Genomic DNA, 14448 nt, shown 5'->3' on the forward strand with positions numbered 1-14448 from the left:
TAAATATTACGTACACATAATGTTTAATGTGTGTAATAGTTGCGCTCCAGAGTGACTCTGCTATAAAGCTGGAAAGCACTTAATTTTTTAAATATGTAAATCATGTGGGCCTGGCTTTGGACATCTCTAGGAATCTGCAGTTTCTCCAGCAGGGAGCGCTATTACCACGCAAGTCATCATGAAGCTACACTAGAAGAAGCTCATTCATGCACGTTTGCAGTGACATCTATTAAAATGACAGGAGTCATAAGTCAAAAAGCATATATATAATTGAAAGGAGGTCAAAGCTGCAGTGGACAGCGTATGATTTGGTTGCAGGGGTGTAGGGTAGGGGTTAGTGGCATATGGAGATGCAAAACATACTTTTAAATTCTAAACTGCATTTTAATTAACACACATGGACCCATTGGTACGCTTGGTACAATGAATTGGTACAATTACAACTTTAAACTTACGATGCTTACATACTACATCAAGCTCTTTTATTTAAAAGCAAGCAATGATAATTTGGTTTTACATGATATGGAGCCTTCAGAGCTTTTACTGTTCTTTTCAAATATTTGATATCTTCTGACAGTAGCAGTATGTGTGAAAGGAACATTTGCCTTCACCGTTGGCTGGAGGCTAATGTTTACTCTCTACTCTCTAATGTTTAGGTTTTTACAGCCCATGGTCAGCGCATGTTTGCATTGTGGCTGATTTTGACAGATTTGCTAAGGACATGGTTCAGTGCACACTGGATAGCTGATCGTATCATGAGTCTGCAAGTTTATGTCTGAATATGAAGTGTCTGCCTGCAGTTGTCATCAGGTTAACTATCATTTCTCATAAGCATCCACTCCTGGACCAAGAGAGCAGTTTACACACTAAATATAGTGTTGGGTACCATTTGGAAACATCTACATGTGCACAGCAGCTTGACGGCCTGAAGTCTTTAGTCTAAGAAACTAGACTGAGCCAAGACATTTGATAGGTTTTTACATGATTTGTTTAAAAGTCTAGTTCATGATTAGTCCCTTTTATGTGCATGGTAGCAAATCGTCACTGTCCAAAAAAAATTCTCTATTTTTGTTGATTTTGTTCTGTCCATTACACTGTGTAGAAATGTCATGATGAATAGACCAAAAGAAATGCTCCAAAACGACCTGTAATCAAATCTGTTTACATTACTTACATTAAAGGTAAGTTTTTGCCTTCTCCTGTAAAATTACTATGTTGGAGGTACTTGTTTTTATTTGGACAGCAGTTATAGCATTTATATTGATACCTATTGCGATTGTGGTACACCTTATAGTAAAACACATTGGTGAAATAGATCAAATGACATGGTTAAAGACTGACCTGCATTATTCTGAGTGAAGTTACTACCTTTGTTGGATTACGTGAATGTCTTAATTCGTCCAACCCCCACTAAAAAACTTGTCTGGATTAGTCAGTATGCTCACACACACAGTAAAAAAATGTGAGGCTCATTTGCATAGTGCAGCCTTCTGTGATATCAGTATGTCAAAGGCTGATATTGTGATAATGATAATGAATAAAAAGATACACGGTAAACGACCACTTCAGTTTCTCACTGTTTTGAAAATATCAGCGTTCCTTATTTTAATTCCATTTAAATATGTAATAATTTCTATCCCTGACATGTTTAAAGGAATTGTTCAGTGAAAAACTCAAATTACACAATTTTCCACTTCTCACAGATGTAGTCAATCAACCAAGATGTGTTTAATGTCCAAATTTTGCCTCTTTAGTTTTGCACAGGAGCCATAAGGCTAACATTACTAACAAACACTAGAAGTCAATGGTCACCTAAATCTTTATCATAAATTCATCCCCAAACCTTCTCTCAACCTGCATCCTATCTTTATTAGAGATGTGCAGACTTGGATTTGCAGTTTCTGTTTGCATGTCCAAATCTGTTTTGAATAGTCTGGCTAATATTGGCTGGGACCACTTTTAATCGTGCTAAGTTAAAGTAGATTAAAACCTTCAGTCAAGCCATTCTTTTCACATGATCACATCGCAGTCAGACTAGCAGTCGTAGACCAATATTGAACTACTGGATGCTTGTTATCTATAAAATACCAGTACTGCCATTGTATTGCTACATATTATGATATATTAAAACTCTTTTAAAGAATGAATAATGTCACATGGTTAGGATTGGCCTGTATTATTTTGGCTAAAATAATTAAATTTAGTTTACATTTTACGTACAGTTTTAGTTTAGATTACATGAATACTTTCAATTAATTAATTCATTCATTCATTCATTCGTTCATTCATTCATTCATTCATTCGTTCATTGTTAATTTACAAACATTATACTGTGCAGCCTTGTCTTTATACCTAACCACCTGTTACATGGGAACAGACCAATTTACATGCAAAATGCAATGACGGCTATCATTCGGGATCCAGTGACTGCCACTGTGTAGACCAAAGAACTGGATACTTGGAGACTGTACTGGATTCTTGGTGGGTTGTTTCTTCAGGGCAGTAAGACATGGCAGTATTATTAGTTGGATAAAGACTGTCATCCTGGGCTCGACATGAGGAGGAGGGGAACTGAAGCTCCTCTCACGACCCCCTGTAATTCCTGAGAGGCAAGAAGAGGCTAATTACATTTCATCTCACCTCTACACATGGCTGTACATAGGCTGTACTGGACTGAAGGCCTGGGCAGATGTCTTTGTAGTGCCCAATTACTGTTCCTCTCCAGATGGGCTCTGGGCCTCCTTCCACTTAGTCTCTGAAGAGGTTTTCGCCAATTATAATACTAGATAAAAAACTTTGCATTTATTCCATGTCAGGATTTCTCTTGCTGTATCAAGTGATTACTGCTGACTCTGGCTGGGCATAAGCTTCAGACTGAAAGCAAATACGGTACTGCATAATCTGCTCTCCAGAGATGGATGGAGAGAGTGTATACAGCCCATAGAGAGATATTTGTCTTTATTTGTTTACTAGTGTGCTGTTAGTTTATCTGCTCTCATTTCTGACTGTGGAGCTAATTAATCTTGGATTTGTGTTCAGCTCAAGCTTTGAAATACTTGCTACACTTTTAAAAATAAAGATTCCCACGTGGTTCTTGGCTTGGATGTACAGTACTGATAAAATTTTAATTCATATTTTACCAATGGGGAACAGTCAGGGCCTTCTTGGCTCTTCCTAGGGCCTTCGCTGTTGGTATCTCAAACACTTACATATACTTTTGACTTGTTCTCTTGCAGGAGAGGAAAACTTACTGGCAATCTTGAAAAGACGATGGTGGAAGTACATGATCCTGGGCCTGATCGATATTGAGGCCAACTACTTGGTCATTAAAGCCTATCAGTACACCACGCTTACCAGCGTTCAGGTAAGTCTGTCACTTAGTGGTGAGCACTATACTGGTTCATCTGGTAGACCAGTTGAAATTCTTCCTCAGGTATAAGTTTCATCAGCACCATTACACTGCTATGCCACAAATATACTCAGATACAGACGCAATGCACAACAGTGCAAACCATGCTAACATTAGTCAGTTCAGCTGGGTGGCTAAGCCAGAGATGTTCCAGTCACATTTCAAATGAAAGTAAGAACCCAGCAGCCTCTCGATTACCTCCCGCCATCTAGGCTACTGCATCTGAAGTCTTTTGGGGTTAGACCTAGCCTTAGCCTAACATGGACACCAGATCGATGGTGCCGCCTGACTCTGCCAGCTGCCCCTGAGTCTCAGAGCTTTGCCATCAACAAGCCGTGGACCAGGGGGGACTGATAGCATGAAGGACTGTAATATCTTCAAATTCTAGCAGTGTCTGGGGTTCAGAGGCAAGAGTGTATGGATCGCATGTATAGAACAAATGGCTTGAGAAATTCGATGAAGCTAAATTTGGATTCTTATTTGAACGCTAAAATGCAAAATTCAAACAAAAAGCTACCAAACAAAAAGCCACAAAAGACAAAAAACTTCAGCTTTGCAGATTCAGACATGATTCAGTATTTAGCACCATTTTGCCAGAAAGAAATATTGATGTAGGTTATTTATATATTGTTCAGTTTTGATTTTACTATTTTGTACAGTAAAAATATTTCCAATTCACTTTTGTTGTTAAAAATGGTTCTTATTAAAAGAGCCAATGTTTATCTTTAAAAGAGTCTTACCTAAGCACCTAAAAGAGTTCCTTCAAAAGTATATATATACCATGATATATACTGAAACCATTAGAGAATATATATATTTTGGTCATACTGTCCACTACTGCTGTGAACATTAGTGACTCAACATTTGAATAAAAGTCCTTATTTATTACATAACGTTACAGCACATCTCTCTCTCTCTGCATCTGTGGGATGTCAAGTGCAAAAAAGGACATAAATTTGTAACTGTACAAATCAAAAATGTAAATATTTTGACAAAACACCATTATATTATGGTTCATTATGAAATTTAAAAAGCTGCAGCCATGCTGTAGTTTTTCCTCTTGAAAGACAGAAACATCCCAGTTCTAACTTAAGGACAGATTTACCAAAAGGGGCACTAATTACAGACAGTCTGGAGCCTATCTCAGCACTCAGTGGGTGGAAAGCAGGAAACACCCTGGACAGGTCACCAGTCTATCACAGGGCAGACACACAGACATAAACATTCACACATACATTCACACCTAGGGGCAATTTAGTATCTCCAGTTGAAACCTATGTGGACACGGGGAAAACATGCAAACTCTACACAGAAAGGAACCCAGTCACCCAGCTCGGGGAATCGAACCCAGGCCCTTGTTGCTGTGAGGGCATACACTACATACACATATGCCTGTATTTTATTATATGCCTCTATTTTTATATTTTATATTTTTCTTCCTTTGTCTTTTATAATCTACCTTAAAATTTTCTATTGTATATTATGTTTTTCATGTTAATGGAGAGTGGTATAAGCATTTCACTGCATGTTCTCGTGTGTATGACTGTGTGTGTGAGATCAGTAATGAACTGATTTTATTAAATGTCTGTGACAAATTCTCTTTTCTCTCTGTGCAACAACATCGACGGGCATGTTAGCACCCAAAATGAGACCAGCTTTCCTCAGACATTATATAAAACAGTCAGTATTTGCTATCAGCCTTAGTGAATCAGAATAAGTGCTTCATTATCATATCCTCCTCCCAGTGGTTTGTGCTTTGAAAGCGAAACTCTATAAATGCTCATTCAATGATGCAAAAGCTCAAACGAGCAGCTCCACCCCTTTCATCTTATCACAGGCGCTAAAGAGACGTTTCCCCTGTTAGTAAATTGTGACAGCCATTTTTTTAATGGCAAAACAAGGTTTGCAATGCTGCAAATGTTAGTAAATCTTCCCCTTTGCCATGAATGCAGCATTAGACTGTGTGTGAGTATATTTCCCAGAAGATCAAGAGTCATGATCTGACCAATAGCGGCTGTGATTAGGTGTGTTAAGATTGTTTACTAATTACAGTCCTCCTGGCTGGTGCCCATTGTGCTTGTCGGTTAGTCTTCATTAAAATGTTGTTAGTGCTGAAACAGCCTCATTCACAGCATTACTAACAGACCTTGATTAGTGGCCAGAGGAGGTCTTAATGATTATTAGAGAGTCCTATAGAGAGAATGATTGATTTTCGCTACTGATTTTCTCCTCCCTTCCTGAAGCCGCCATTACTGGAGTTATTGCTAAAGTCCTTGTGGCTGTAAAGATATGGACAGTTAGTGTTTATGGCAATCTATGCTGGCATCCCTTTTGGTTTTAAATCACTCCTGCTCTCTTAGCTCCAGGATTTAGGATTCAAGTGGTGATCAAATAGGGCAGTCTTTTATCAGGCAGAAGATAGCGTAGGTTGAGAGAGTCAGCATTACACAAGTCTTGTCATGTCTTGTTATCAGGCAAGTACACAGATGGGAGACAGATATTCAGACAATTTTGTTTTTGTTATTTAGTATACGTCCAGTGCATGTTCTCATCAAATTTACACACATAATGTCTTTAGACTTTTTATTCATAAATGTGAACAGGAAAGTATGTATTTGTAAGCATAAACAAAGATGTGTTTCAAAAATTGAACAGATGGGAGGAAATGTATTCAGGCACTATATTAAAATGTGAATGTACATGAAGGTTAAAAATAAAATGTTCTCATGTTAATTGCACCTGGTAGCATTATAAAAGATGGAGCTATTAGTTTGAAAGATTTCACACAACAAGTAGTAATCGTGAAGGTCAAGGAGCTTCTTGAAGTTCTCAGAGGCAACATTATTAAAGCACATTCCAATGGAAAACACTACAGAGCAATAACTTAGCAAAGATTTTAAACATCCTTGTCAGTACAATTAGGTCGATAATATGCAAGTGGAAAGTTCGCGGAACTGCAACTCATCATCCTCAGACAGGTGCGCCATGCATGGTTTCTCTTAGACCAGGGTCTCTTAGACCAGACCCAAATTTTAAGAAGAGCCATTTTGTCCTTTCAACAAAAATCAAACCGCCTTGGGAGCCACAACATTTTTTGTCCATTTTACCATCTTGGCTGTACATATGTCTCAGTATGTGCCTCTAGCATAGGCTAAAAAAGATAAACAAAAACACAGACTTAGTTTGCTCTGCTTTAAGCTTTAGTTCAGTTATAGTTGCTTTCCTTGCATCTCTGACAGGAAACTCTTAAACAACAGTACAATAGTTTCTTGTAAAATGTCTCTCAACGTTCGACTTCCTACGAGGCTGAATGAACTCAGCTTCTCATTCGCCAGCTTCTTGTTCAAATTTTCCATAGCCTTAGCATAACATGGACACCAGATCGATGGTGCTGCCTGACTCTGCCAGGTGCCCCTGAGTCTCAGGGCCTTGCCATCAACAAGCCATGGACCAGGGGGGACTGATAGCATGAATGACTGTAATATCTTCCAAATTCTAGCAGTGTCTAACGTTCGGAGGCAAGAGTGTATGGAACACATGTATAGGACAGATACCATGAGAAATTCAATGAAGTTGAAGTTGGATTCTTATTTGAATGGTAGAATGGAAAATTCAAACAAAAAGCTACCAAACAAAAAGCCAAATTCAGCTTTGTAGATTCAGACATGACTCAGTATTTAGCACCATTTTGCCAGATAGCAATACTGATATAGGTTATTTATATATTGTTCAGTTTTGTTTTTACTATTTTGTACAGTAAAAATATTTCCAATTCACATTTGTTGTTAAAAATGGTTCTTATTAAAAGGGACATTCCAGAACAATAAGCCAGTGTTTATCTATAAAAGAGTCGTACAAATAGGTCCGTGCAAATAGGTCCAAATTATCGACGTTCATATTAAATCTCTCTCTTTGCCATTTCGTGACATTTGCACATGTGATCACAGACACTGAAGTATGAAGGTGGGAGTATCAGGATATGGAGCTGCTTCTCTGCAAATGGTACCGGGGCATTACACATCAGTGAAGAAAACATGAATAGAGTGACACACTGGGAGATGTTAAAGGAAATTCCCAGTCAAACAGAGGGTCTTTGTAACTTTGAAGAATTTGAGTCAGAAAAATTGGACCACGAACCACAATGCTGCAAAAAGCTAATTATTTCTTACTGTAGACTTCTTGTAGCTGTAATTGCCAACAACAACTTTGTAAATACTAATGTTAATTATTTGTGGCATCATTTATTATTATAAATACATTCTTAATTTTGTTCATATTTATAAGTACAAAGACAAAAAACAGAAAACATTTTTAAAAACATTTAAAAATAATGACAAAAATAAATGTCTAAACACTACTTTCCTCTCACTGTATCTCTGTACATAGATACATTTAACTCACATATATACGTGTTTGTGTCTAAGCCTGGGTGATAAAACAATGATGACAATTATTGAAATTAGACATTTTTTTCAATCTAGTAATAGCATCCAAGGTTCAAACTTTGAACAGTTACTACTTTGGTACACTAGAGGGTGATATGTTACTTGCTAGACTGGCAGGAAGGAGGAGTCTAGCCATTCACTCACAACAGCACAAATCAGCAGCACATATAGGAGAGTTGGCTAGCTAGCTATTATGCAGAGAAAAAGAGGTTTAAGGAAAATGTGTCAGAACAAGATGAGAGTTATGAACAGGTAAAAAAAATAAATAAACAACCAAGTAAACAAACAAAAACAGATCATCTCCAGTATGGAATTGGTTTAGTTTTCTTAATTCATACGCAGAGCCGGCAGTACACGGCTGCCAAAGGCCAGCACCACCAGTATTAGCAAATGCAGGTAGTACTTACGTAATTGTCAACATTAAATGGTGTATAGTAATACTATTCTTGATTGTATTGCCCTCCTCTCTTGATCACACACTTTTGTTTTGTATCTGATTTCAGTCACTGCAGCCAGTCAACCTGATCCACTCATTTAGAGCTTTGCAGTGTCCAGTATAAAACAGCACAACTGTCTGCCCATCAGACACAAAACCGATGGCACAGCGCAGTCTGTTTCGCTGTGCTACCACTCATATCCTTCATGGCTATTTGAGTGAATGGTCCCAGGTGCTGGACACGATGATGCACGCTCCCCATGAACTATCAGAAATCTGAAAAGTGGAGCTATTGGTAGCTAAAAGCCACTCTTTTGGGTGTGTTTGTGTGTGTGGAGAGCGGTATAACCTACTTGTGTCAGTGTGTCAGCTCACATGACAGAAGTGCATGCTGGTCTTCTCCAATGCCCTACAGAGCCCCAGAGACAGCGGCCAAGAGCTGACAGCCACTCAGGGCTCCAAGCAGCTGTTTCCATAATGAGGAATGTAATTTACACTCCATGCAATATAGCTCCATGTTGTGTTAACTGACAAAGTTTTGCCTGAGCTATAGCAAAGGGCCACCATTACTCAGTGATAACCCAAGGTGATATTGATTCTTCACTGTTGGTCTCTCAGAGAGGCTTTACTGTGCCTCTGCTGGCCTGTCTTCTCTTGGTCCACTACTTCAGAGGTGCAATCTAACGATGGAGTGGGGGAGCTCATTATATAGGCTAGCATATAAACGTCATGGTTTTACAAAAACAATTAAAGTTTTAGCTTCAAACAGATGCAGTAACAGCTTTAGAGGGCAGCACTTGGTAATGTTTGTTTGTTTGAACTTGTGTCTTTCTGCAGACAGAGTTCTCCTATATCTTCAGTAACTTTTGCAGTTGAAGCCAACCTTTATGTCAGACCATCAGTCTCATAGTAGCTTAACTAATTTAGCCAATTCTTTAGTCTTCCAGGGAGAATAAAGTCATCAATTGACCACTAATTGTTGTGTTGATTGTTATTTTTAGAATTATTACTTTGTATAGAGCTTGATGTGTAGCTAGCTAAGCTAATGTTATTAGAATGCATGCTAGACTAAAAAAACTTGCAGATAAAAAAAATGCCTTTACATCATTTAAAAAATAGAATTGGACACTCTGAAAAACAGTCACTGCAATTTAGTTTAACAAGTTACAGTTTCACCAGATACTTTCTAGAGAACCAGATCAGCTCTTCTTTCACAAACTCTCCCTGCGCTTTCACAATCTGATCACATGATACGGTTCCTCTTCTGATCAGAGCTTGTAAACAATCAATGCACAGAGCCACAGCATGGCAGAAGGGGGAGCAGACAGTGAACTTTTTATAAGTCAAAAATGTGAAGCCTCACACCTGAGCCAGCTTAGAGAAGGAAAAAAATCACATTCTCACAAATATACCTGTTGGTTTGCGGTCACTAACGTCATGTGTGTGAAGTAAAAGGCACAAAATTATACCGAACTTATGCTTACTTAAGAACCTGGTTTTGTTACCAAGCAGTTCAGCAGGCTATTAATGAGCTAACAGGCCAATCCAATAAAACTTAAAGTTGAAATATTTACTAAATGAATGACTGTAAACCTGGAACATACAGAGTAAAAAAGAAGCTGCCTAAATGTTTGTTGCAAGCTTTGTTTGTCCAAAATGATAAATACAGGCTACTAATAAAGGGAAAGGTCTTCACATTAAGCACTGTTATATAATGGCTGACATGGCATATACATGATCAGTATATGACAGTGCAGGATATGCCATATTTACGTCTGTACAGTAGAGGTAGTATTTTCTGTGCTATATTTTATGTTGGAGCAGCTTCACAGTTCTTGGTAGAGGTCTCAGTGTTCTATGGCAGGACTGCTAATAGTCCTGTATGGCTACGTTCACATTACAAGCCTCATTGCTCAAATCTGATTTTTTGCTCAAATCTGATCTCTCTGACAGGATGGTTCACACTCGTTAATGTAAGTGATTTAAATCTGTCATTAATGTGAACGAACCGGCGTCCTGAAATGACCCGCATGCCCACATCCTACTCAGTAACCTCAAGTGAATGAATCACATGCCTCACGTGCATCATCAGCAAACAAACTACCTAGCAGAACGAGCTTTCGCTGCAAAGATAATTAACTCTGATCAGCTCTCAGCTGTTCATTATAAGAGCAAGATGAAGGCGAAAAAGTTGAGATGTGTTGCTTTTCCACCGTTTACAGGCTTTAACGTCTGTTCGGCGCTGCTGCCATGGTAACATGGCAACAGGTAACATGGTAACAGTTAACATCATTATGCATTATGTTTTTCTTTTACTGATTATTTTAGAGTAAATATTGCACACATAGTGCTATTTCGATGACATTCAGAATGTATCTTTATGATATTAAAACATATTTTTTAAATGCAATATAATTTTAATGTCATAAACCATGATAAAAGGTTAGGTAATTATCATTATAACATTTTTTATACTTTAAGAAATTATGTACTATAATATACATTGATGTGATTTTTATGTAGTTAAAGAACAGAATTACATTCTAGGTTAGCAGTTGCAGTGATTGCAGTCTTTCAGCTACGCGAGTGTCTTTGCCTTGTCGTGAACATCATGCCAGTAGAAGCACACAAAACGTTCCCAGAGGGTTTTCATTCATGAAAACACAGCATTCCGCTTTGCAAGCCATTTCGTGTCGCTTCCAGTAGAGTTAAAGTCGTGCAGTTTGAAGCTAAACATGTGCAGAGAATCTAAATGAGGAATCTTTAGAGGAACACAACCACTTGGATTCCGAAAAAGAACCAACATGGTAGTCAGTCCAATTTTTAAGAGGGCTGTTGCCACCCAGGGCCCCACTTAGACACATCACCGGCTTCGGCACCACTGGCATGGCTATCATGACTTCAGTTTAAGTATTGCTGATAATAAAGCATCACTCAACTTATGTCTGTAGTGGATTAAGTGTATTTAATCAATGCAATTTCTGCATGTTTTGGAGGCCCCTCAATTATTCTGCTATGCATTTTTTCTTTAATAATGCTAAAGGAACATATTTTGATCAAGTATGTATATCTTACAAAACCGGACCTGAGCTGGATTTTCATGTTCATGGGTGAGCAAACACATCAACATGTATACAGTTGTTTTTATTGTGTTGAAATGCTTTTTTTTAGTTTTCCCTCTTTTTTCACTATAAAGAAAGCTGCAGTTGTGCTGTCTTCTTTGTGGAGAGGTGTGTACTGTTTTTACAGCAGGGGATTATCACCCCTCCCCTTTTTACTCCTCGTTGCTCACTAACAGCTCAACATTTTACACACAGAAAGCTAACAGTGTCTTTGTAAATCTGAGTTACAGGAAAAAATATTTTATTTGATCATATTATTTCAGAATTTCAATTCTGAATGGCCACTAAAAGGCCTGCAGATTTAATTTTAGCCATTCTTTTCATCTTGAAGCAACCACAGCTGATGGATTTTTAGTTAATCATCCAGTCTAACCTTTTTAGGAAATTGCACAAGAACAAGACAGGCCATTGTTCCTGCTAAAATGGATGGCAGAGCTTTCTTTCAGGCACGATAAGATATGATTTCCGGTACAGTGAATAGCTTTAATAATGTTGAATAAATGACATTAAGATAAGAATGCATCTCAGAACCGTCGACAGAATGACACAAATCCGCACTCTGATTCACGTCGCAAGCAAGTTGTATGCAGGAAAAGGTGTGAAGGAGATGGTATATTTTCAGCTCTCAATTAGTCAGGAATGCTCCCACCTTCCCGTGGTAACAAGACAGCTCTTTTGATGAGGTCAGGCTGTTTGCTAGTTATCTGACAGAGGGAACAGATCAATGTGCACTCCCACTCTCCAGAAATCTTACAGTTTTGCTGCTCTTTCTCTTGGTAAAGGAAAGTTTTCAGGCTTCCCGAACTTGCCACTATCTTTGCGGATCCCCCTGAGGTTCGGGAGGAGAATAAGCACAACACATTGTAACGATTTTATACAAACTCTAACAAGGTTAGACAATGGCTCATTAATATTAATATTCAGGCATGAGCAGCCGCACGCAGGAGCCGCACCGTGAAAGATTTGCCTATTAAGGAGAGATGATTAGTTGTTATGGGTGGTCATGGAGGTTGGCAAGGGTCCAGAATGCAGATGTGATAGGCCATTATGACTGAGCATCACTCTCTCTCTCTGACTCCCTGTCTGTCTGTCTCTGTATGTCTTTTATGCTGCATGCATTTAGATTTAATCTAAAACGTATGATGAAACCTGGAGGCAGTGGAAGCAGTGTGAGATTCAGTATGTGAAAGAGATGAGAACTGGACCAGTCACTAAATAGTCTCACCTCTGTGAGCCAGTGGTAATCATACAGTTTTCATTCATTTTCTGGCATTTGTAAGACTAGAACAACAATGTCACCATAATTATTATTTTCTCGTCGTCCACTGCAGTACCCGCAAAGGTATTGTCTCTCTGTTCAGCTGCCCTTTGACAATAATAAAAACAGTCTGCAGTAAAGTAGCACGGTTCCTGTCTCAGTAATTCAGGTATGTTTGATGTTTCGTGACTGGTTTGTCATAAATATCCCTCTTCATTCTCAGCACTGTCTGACACTGAGGTTTTTGAATAGTACTTCAACTTTTATTCATGTTAGACATAAATTGGATTATGTAAAAGGAGTCTGGTAAAAAAAAAATAGTCAGGTGAAGATGAAGTACGGTTTAGACTTTCTTACTCAAGTAAAAGTATAAAAGTGCGTGCCCCTATATGTATTTAGAGTAAAGAAGTGAAAGTATTTATTTAAAAAGCATTTCTAATTCTAATTTTGAAGCAAAGTGTTCTTTACTAGATGTGCACAACCGTGACATTAAGCATAAATAATGGTTTATGCTAGATCAGCAAAATCATACAAATGACAGATTTGAATATCAATTTTGTATTGTTTTTTGTTTGTTTTGTACACCAATAATTGTTTTTGAGCCAACCAGGTCAGGTGAGGCCATGGATTGATTTTTTTTCTCTGATGTATTTGCACCTTTCTGCTTGCCACTATTGCTCTAATTAAATGCTGCTTCTCTTTTCATCATTTTCTCGTGTTCTTGGTAGCTGTAGAAGCAGCCAATCACAGATGACCTGTGGAAACATGCAGATATATATCGCAGTGGATCATCCACAGGCCCCCCTCCTTTTCACAAGTCAAGCCAAGTGAAAGATTATTTGTATGCTATATATTATATGTTATTTATTTATAATAGATGTTGTCACAAAGCAGCTTTAAAGAAAAATCCGATTCCAAGCCCCCATGAGCAAACCAAGCCAAAAAATTCTCTAAGAGCAGGATTTTGATTTGCTAACAGTTTGGTGCTTAATGTGGTGCCTGAATACAGGTTACTTATAATTACACATTATTTATAATTACAGGTTACTTAAATATTATAAAAAATAATATTTAGAGTAAAAATAAAACTTAGAGTAAAAAGCAGTGAGTAGAATGTGCAGATATTTCTTGTGAAATGTGGTGAGTAAAAGTAAAACGTATTAAGTGACAGAAATATCAAGTAAAGTACAGATGCTTAAAATTTTTTACCTGGATGGGACAGTCATTCTATGTGGTGTCACTGTGTACATTGTTTTGTGATGCTTAAAATTAACAGCCCCTCCACCACCACCCCAAACACAAAACACCATCTTTGCTTCCTGCCATATATTTTTTGCCAACATACAGTGAAAAAGTACTTTGCTACTTCCCACTCCTGCCAGTGAGTCAGGAATTGAGACTTTATTTTGCTGCTCTGTGGATCAAAAGTTTGGAATCACTGTTATTATTTTATATAATATAATTATATATAAGAACCCTGAGGTAACAGATCTGCAGGCATCCCTTACACCTTAGAATGTCTGCATTCATAAGCCTACTTTAAGCAACATACTGAACAAGAATGGTGTTCATGGGTGGTTACCACAGAGGAAACCACTGCTCTCCAGAACTATTTTGCCGAAGACCATCTGGATGTTCCATAACATTACTAGAAAGATATTCTGTGAACAGATTAAACAGAGGTTGAGCTTTTGGAAAATGTATAGTGTCATATTTGGAGGACACAAGACAATGCATGCTAATGGAAAAACCTCATCTGAACTGTGAAGCATGGTGGA

General features: G+C 38.0%; 1 protein-coding gene across 1 annotated transcript in view; it reads left to right on the plus strand.

Moving 5' to 3' along the window:
• slc35f1 (solute carrier family 35 member F1) overlaps positions 1 to 14448 on the plus strand; it is a 141709-nt gene that overhangs the window by 84570 nt on the left and 42691 nt on the right. Inside the window, exon 3 of the mRNA XM_036582084.1 lies at positions 3237 to 3364. Coding sequence (XP_036437977.1) covers positions 3237 to 3364 — 128 coding nt within the window. The remainder of the gene's footprint in view (positions 1 to 3236; positions 3365 to 14448) is intronic.

Source organism: Colossoma macropomum, unplaced genomic scaffold (assembly GCF_904425465.1).
Source record: "Colossoma macropomum unplaced genomic scaffold, Colossoma_macropomum, whole genome shotgun sequence".
NCBI classification, from domain to species: domain Eukaryota; kingdom Metazoa; phylum Chordata; class Actinopteri; order Characiformes; family Serrasalmidae; genus Colossoma; species Colossoma macropomum.